At 49.5% G+C, this 7,236-nt stretch overlaps 1 protein-coding gene across 2 annotated transcripts in view; it reads left to right on the top strand.

The window, feature by feature from the left end:
- The window catches only part of Il6r (interleukin 6 receptor), a 58,483-nt gene that overhangs the window by 28,750 nt on the left and 22,497 nt on the right, over positions 1 to 7,236 (top strand). For both annotated transcript variants that reach the window (XM_031374546.1, XM_031374545.1), the window contains exons 2-6: positions 505 to 741; positions 1,705 to 1,828; positions 4,418 to 4,602; positions 4,985 to 5,151; positions 5,649 to 5,790. In XM_031374546.1, coding sequence (XP_031230406.1) covers positions 505 to 741; positions 1,705 to 1,828; positions 4,418 to 4,602; positions 4,985 to 5,151; positions 5,649 to 5,790 — 855 coding nt within the window. The remainder of the gene's footprint in view (positions 1 to 504; positions 742 to 1,704; positions 1,829 to 4,417; positions 4,603 to 4,984; positions 5,152 to 5,648; positions 5,791 to 7,236) is intronic.

Raw genomic sequence — 7,236 nt, 5'->3', positions numbered from 1 at the left:
TCCTCTCGGGCTTTTCAAGACAGGGGTTTCTCTGTGTAGCTCAGGCTGGCCTATAACTCAGAGACCCCTTGTCTCTGCTTCCCAAATCCAGGAATATTGTTGGGGCTAATGGTATGCACCCCTATGGCAAGCAAGGTCTCACAATGTATCTGACTGACCCAAAACTTGCTATGTAGATTAAGTTGATCTCAGCCTTGAACTCTCAGAGATCTGTTCACCTCTGTCTCCCCGATGGGGAGCATTAAAGGCGAACACCACCTCACTTGTCTCTTTAAAAGGTTTTCTATCAAGGGAGCTCGGTTGAGGATCATGGCTTGAGAGGGTGCACTGTAGCGCAGACAACTCAGTGGTCTGGGAGGTTTCTGGAGGCCAGGTAGATGTGGTGCAGGCTGGACCATGAGAGGACTCCATAGGTGTTACTGTGGAGGCCTTTGACTTCTCCAAATCATACGCAAAGTCCCATTTTCAAGTTGCCATGGCTTACTTCTTGTTTTTCTTCCCCAGAGGTGGCAAATGGTACGGTGACGAGTCTGCCAGGGGCCACTGTTACCCTGATCTGCCCAGGGAAGGAAGCAGCAGGCAACGTTACCATTCACTGGGTGTACTCTGGCTCACAGAACAGAAAATGGACTACCACGGGAAACACACTGGTTCTGAGGGCCGTGCAGCCCAGTGACACTGGGGACTATTTGTGCTCCCTGGGTGACTACCTGGTTGGGACTGTGCCCTTGCTGGTGGATGGTGAGTTGTGCCCTCAGTGTCCTTGGAAGTGGCCCCAAAGGTAGCTTCAGTGTCTCTGCCTTCCAGAAAGATCCCCTGATTGGTCTTTTAAGTTTATCAGGTTTTTTGGCTCAAGAGTTTCAGGAAAGGGGCCATTCATTGCTCAGTCTGTGCGTGTGGCCAGCGGTGGAAGCTGTCTGGAAGATTTAATAGCTCTGGACTCCCAACCAGGCACCTGGGGTTAAGTCCTGCTAACTCCCACAGATTCTTTTGCCAAAATAAAGTGAACGCCATGAGTTTCCATGTTGCAAAGTGTTGGAGAGAGAAAGTAAGTGCTTGAGGGCTGAAAACTGCCCAGCACACAGGAAACACACATGTGGCACTCAGAGGGTGCACCCCAAGGATTAGCAAGTTAAGGGCTCCCTCAGCTCCAGGGGAAGCTGGAGGGTCCATGCCCTGTGCCAAGCTCTGTTCTCAGCCATGTTCTTCCTTATGTCCCCATGTAGTCCTTCCAGTGTCCGTCTGTCTAGTGTCAACATCAGGTGAGGCCATAGGTTGCTAGTTCTGCATCATTTTTTCAATCCTTTAGAGCAGTGGTTCTCAGCCTTCCTAATGCTACAGCCCTTTAATACATATAGTTCCTCATATCATGGTGACCCCCCAACAATAAAATTATTTTAATTACTAATTCATAATTGTAATCTTGCTACTGTTATGTAAATGTAATGTAAATGTTTTTGGGAAGGGCAGCCAATGGGGGTCGCGACCCACAGGTTGAGAACCACTGCTGCAGTCTGCCGCCCAAAAGGTAATGGCACCTTTCTCTCTGTGCCTGACCCTGGCCAGTATGTCCCCGGGGAGTTGTGTCATTTGTGGCTCCGAGCTGAAGTAGGTAGTCCCCTCAGGTGGGGGCGGGGTAATGATACACATAGCAGGTGTGCTTGGAGGCCTTGCACCCCCTCATCCTGTTGAGTTCTCTTGCAGTTCCCCCAGAGGAGCCCAAGCTCTCCTGCTTCCGGAAGAACCCCCTCGTCAATGCCATTTGTGAGTGGCATCCAAGCAGTACCCCCTCTCCAACCACTAAGGCTGTGCTGTTTGCAAAGAAAGTGTAAGTGGCAGGTGGGGCTGTGGGCTCGAGTCTAGTTGATGTTCGCTGGTGTCATAGAGCCAAGGGAAGAAGGGTGGAGGGCTCCAGGCAACTGTTGGACTGAGTAGACAGGGACCTTTTAATTTTTTTAGACTTATTTTATTTTATGTGCATGAATATTTTGCCTGACTGCATGTATGTGCACCAGATGCATGCCTATTGAATCTCCTGGAACTGGGGTTAGAGGTGGTTGTGAGCCACCATGTGGGTGCTAGCAGTTGATTCCAGGTCCCTCTGCAAGAGCAACAAGTGCCTTTAACTACTGAGCCATCTCTTCAGTCCCAGGACCAATGTTTTATCAGTAGAAAGTTTTTCCAAGTCTGTCATATAACGTGTAAGGCCATGTTTTGGTCCTCAGTTATTTCAAAAATTAAAAAAAAAAGAAAGGAAGAAAAAGAAAAAATCCTTAGCAATTTACCTTACCCAACAGCTATGGGAAATGCATGCTGGGGTTCACTGAGACTGATGAATTTGCTAGAGGTCATCTAGCTAGGAAGCGGTTCCAAAGGTTTGGGAAGAGAACCCAAGTCCAGGATGGGCTGCCCATTTTCCATCAAAGTCCAAAGGTTTGGGGTGTTGCCCTATAGGAAAGGTACAAATGGCTCTGGGGGCTTGGAAGGAGGCCGCAGGCTTCTATCGGTACCTTGGCCCTGTGAGTATTATAAAGACAGGACACAGAGAATGGTCGTGGGGGGGGCGGTGAGGGGCGACCCATCCAGACCTTTGCCTATTAGACATGGAGACCTGGGAGGTAGAAGAAATGTAATATAACACGCTAGAGAAACTGTAGTCTCCACCCACAAGTCACACCTCTTACACCTAGATCTAATAAAGTTTGAGTGGTCAGAGTGTGGTATTCCTTCTTATGGGTCCTTCCTATGGGTGTAGTTACTACCAGTCAAGCAGGGCCCCGGAATATTAAGTGGAAATTCCCATGCATGGGAACAAATGCAGGCTTTAAATTGGGTCATCCTAAGCAACCCCACCCGGGCTGTTCCACAGAACTCTTGATCATCTGGTTGCCAGTATTTGTGTCCATCAAGCCTGGCCCTAGAACAAGATCAGGCAGTGATCAAGAGCATAAACCATGAGAGCCGGAGGTTCACCTGGGAGCCTGGCAGTACTGAAGGGCATTAGGAAGACATGGTGTACCAGGGTAGGGCTTGCTACTCTGAAGTCTCAGGTCTCTCACTGAAGGGTCTTCAAATATCTCTAGCAGATGGGGGAGAATTTCCACATTACAAAATCAGTGTCAGCCAGCATGGGCTGAACCCGAGGTTCTTATCTGAGTCTGAGGTTGCTCGCTTGTTTTCTAGTGGCAGGGAAAGTGGAAGTGGGCGAGATCTCAGGTTTCCGGGCCTGCTGGATGGTTTCTGACTTCCCTTGGCCATCTTCAGTCTTCAGAGTTCTTTTCTATTTCCCCCCTCCCTCCTGTTGCCCTGTACTTGTGTGCTTTGTATGATTCACCAGATTTGTGCTGTATCACCTGAGGGCAGCAGGTCTTTGAGCCCTGGGACAGGGAAGGGCTTTCCCTATTCATTTCTGTATCCTTTATAATGCAAAGGACCAGACCCAGGAAGGAAATCAGAGATTAAGACACACTGACAAAAGTAAGAGTGACCAGAGGGGCCTTCTCCTCCGCCTGTCCCTCCTTAGCTGGGCTCTGCCAAAGATCCTGTTGTGTTTTATAAAAAGATAAAGAGAGAAAGAATTTGTTTGGTGGGTGTGTAGTCAGGTGTGGGGGGGGGAGGGGGTACCTTAGAGGGCCCATGCTGAGGCTCTTCCTCGTGAGGAACCAGCTACATGATGGTATAGTATAGAATAGAGTTTACTCAGGGCATGGGGAGGGGAGTTGAGAGGGTAGTATAGACCAAGAAAGGGAGGGAGAGAGAGAGAGAGAGAGAAGAGTAGAGGCCAGCCATGAGTATAAGGAGAGGGGAATAGGAGAGAGGGGGAAGGGGTGAGAGGACAAAGCAAGAGAGCAAGAGAGAGCGAAAGGACAAGCAGCCCTTTATAGTGAGTCAGGCACACCTGGCTGTTGCCAGGTAACTGTGGGGCAGAGCCTAGGCATTTCTTTTTCTTTTTTCTCTTCTTTTTTTTTTTTTTTTTTTTTTTTTTTTTTTTTTTTTTTTTTTTTTTTGAGACAGGGTTTCTCTGTATAGCCCTGGCTGTCCTGGAACTCACTCTATTAGACTAGGCTGGCCTCGAATGCAGAAATCCGCCTGCCTCTGCCTCCCAAGTGCTGGGACTAAAAGGGTGCCACCACCGCCTGGCCGGAGCCTAGACAAAATGCTAACAGATTCTATCAGATGAACACTAAGGCCACTCACTAGCTTTCCTATTTTCTAGGGAGAAAATAAACACTTGGGTTGAAAGAGTGCTGAAAGTCGCAGACACTAATAGGAGTAGACACTGGCTGAGTTGGAGCCCGAAAGCTAGAATCAGCTCCCAAGCTTCCAATTCCTGAGCCAGACTTCTTCTTCTTGAAAAAACAAAAAACAAACAAAATTTACTAGAACTTTTGTGTCCTTCGTTCGTTGTGTCCCACAGCAACACCACCAATGGGAAGAGTAACTTCCAGGTGCCCTGCCAGTATTCTCAGCAGCTGAAAAGCTTCTCCTGCCAGGTGGAGATCCAAGAGAGTGAGAAAGTGTACCACATAGTGTCACTGTGCGTTGCAAACAGTATGGGAAGCAAGTCCAGCCCCAACGTAGCGTTTCAGAGCTTAAAAATGGGTAAGGGAGCTCCACCCTGCAGCTGCTTCCTTCTTTTGAGGAACTTTTTTTTTTTTTTTTTGAGTACGTTCCTGATCTATCCCTGGAAGAGGCAGGGCGCATGTGCAGAGGGGCTTAGCATCTGGTTCTCCTGGGGGCATTGCTGATAAATAGATGGGGGGGTGTTTGTTCTTCTCAAGATGAACATAGGGTGCTAAGGGGTGAGCCAAGGAGTTTTTGCTTACCAGGTGCAAGGCTCTGGGTTCTGTTTCCACTAAATAAATAAAATTTAAACATTTCTGGGGAGTGGTGCATGCCTAGCGGTGGGGATGTCTGCAGAGCCTTTGAGGGTCTCTTCTGTACCATGCTTGATGCCACATGAAACTCCATTCCCTCTCCACAGTGCAGCCGGATCCACCTGCCAACCTCGTGGTATCAGCCATACCTGGAAGGCCTCGCTGGCTCAAAGTCAGTTGGCAAGACCCTGAGTCCTGGGACCCAAGTTACTACTTCCTGCAGTTTGAGCTTCGATACAAACCTGTATGGTCAAAGACGTTCACGGTGTGGCTGGTAATTCGTTTCCTTTGATTGGAGATAACGTTTGACCCTGTAGTATCCTGGAACTCATGAAAGTCCACCTTCCTTAGCCTCCTAAGTTTCCAAGGGCTGTAACTACAGAGGTGAGCCTCCATGCTCAGCTGAGATCTAGATCTAAGCAGAAAAATGCCCCTAGGTCTGAGGGGAAGTAGGAAAGAAGTAGGTTCTGGTCCAGCTTTGCCCCTTCCATCCTTCGTAGTCTTGGGCGAGCCATTTAACTGTATGAGTTGTGGCTCTGTCTTTATAAAATAAGACTAATAATGCCAGGCCAGACTCCTTCTGACCTGCCTAAGGAGAATGCCAGGTTCTGTCACCTACAGTGACTTCAGAGTGCTTGAGAATGACTCCACCTCAGCCCCCTGGGGGATTGTGAGCCTCTGCCAAGTGGAAAGTGGGGTGGTTGAAAGTGCCCTCTCCCTGTAGCATTGCCTCACCCGGGCCACCTGGACTCACCATGTCTCCACCCTCAGCTCCCAGTGGCCCAGTACCAATGCGTCATTCCAGATGCCTTGCGAGGAGTGAAACACGTGGTACAGATCCGTGGGAAGGAGGAGTTTGACCTTGGCCAGTGGAGCGAATGGTCCCCGGAGGTCACCGGCACTCCTTGGATAGGTACCTGGGTCTACGTGGAGGGAGGATGGGACACCTTTCGGCTTATGAGCATATCCACAGTCTTGTACTGCATGGCAAAGCAGGCTAAATCAGTCAATGCCCCCACTTCATTTCAGTTCATTGAGAAAGTGCTTCATTCAGTTCAGGCAGGCTTGGAACTTACTATGTAGTCAAGATGACCTTGAATTTCTGACTCTCCTGCCTCCATCTCTCCAGTCCTGGGTCACTCTGCGTCCCATAATACCTAGCTCTATGTGCCCAAGTCTGGTAGCTTGTGTGTGTGTGTGTGTGTGTGTGTGTGTGTGTCTCGTACCTGAATCACAGCCACAGCTGCTCTCACACCTGGAGGGTCATGGTGCTAGCTGCCCATGGTAGCTTGTGTGTGTGGGTGTGTGTGTGTGTACCTGAATCACAGCCACAGCTGCTCTCACACCTGGAGGGTCATGGTACTAGCTGCCCATGGTAGCTTGTGTGTGTGTGAGTGTGTGTGTCTCGTACCTGAATCACAGCCACAGCTGCTCTCACACCTGGAGGGTCATGGTGCTAGCTGCCCATGGTAGCTTGTGTGTGTGTGAGTGTGTGTGTACCTGAATCACAGCCACAGCTGCTCTCACACCTGGAGGGTCATGGTGCTAGCTGCCCATGTGTTTGATGATGGAGCTCACTGGGCTCTTTTCTCCTTACACACTACACATCTTCCTTTCTACACTCAAGTTTGAACCTCGGGTGAGGGCAGCAGGGAGGAGGGTAGAGGCAGAAGGATGGGAGGAGCTCCAAAGAATTATAGGCGTGATTAATTGACTAAGGCTTTATCTTTGGGAATCAACAAAGTAATAATGCTTTGAGGGAAGTAATGAGACCTCCCAAAGCATGTGTCTGGTCACCGTTCACTGCTATGGCGAAGCTCTGGGCTTGAGGTGAAGCAGAACATCACCGCAGAGAAGGTATGACAGACCCAAGCTACTTACCTCTGGATGTGGAAGCAGAAACAGGAGAGTAGATTAGGACAAGGGTGTTCCCAGTGACCCACTTCCTCCAACTAGGCCCCACCTCCCAGTTTCCATTTCCCAATACTATCAAACTAGGATTCCAAGTCAGGTGTGCTGGTGCACACCTTTGATCCCAGCACTTGGGAAGCAGAGGCAGGTGGAGCTTTGTGAGTGAGTTTGAAGCCAGCCTGGTCTACAGAGTGAGGCCAACTTGGTCTACATAGTGGGTTCTACGACAGCGGGAGCTACAGAATGAAAGGCAACAGTGACCATAATTTCATCAAGAGATCAAGTCACAGCCGGCATCCTCCTCTGTGTTAAGATGAAGCCTAGTCGGGTGGTAGGAGCACATGACTTTAACCCCAACACTTGGGAGGTGGATCTCTGTGAGTTTGAGGCCAGCCTGGTCTTCACAGCAAGTTCCAGGACAGCCAGAGATACAGAGAAATACCCTGTC

The sequence above is a fragment of the Mastomys coucha genome, unplaced genomic scaffold (genome assembly GCF_008632895.1).
Source record: "Mastomys coucha isolate ucsf_1 unplaced genomic scaffold, UCSF_Mcou_1 pScaffold16, whole genome shotgun sequence".
Classification (NCBI taxonomy): Eukaryota; Metazoa; Chordata; class Mammalia; order Rodentia; family Muridae; genus Mastomys; species Mastomys coucha.
This window is presented reverse-complemented; position numbering and strand designations above follow the sequence as displayed.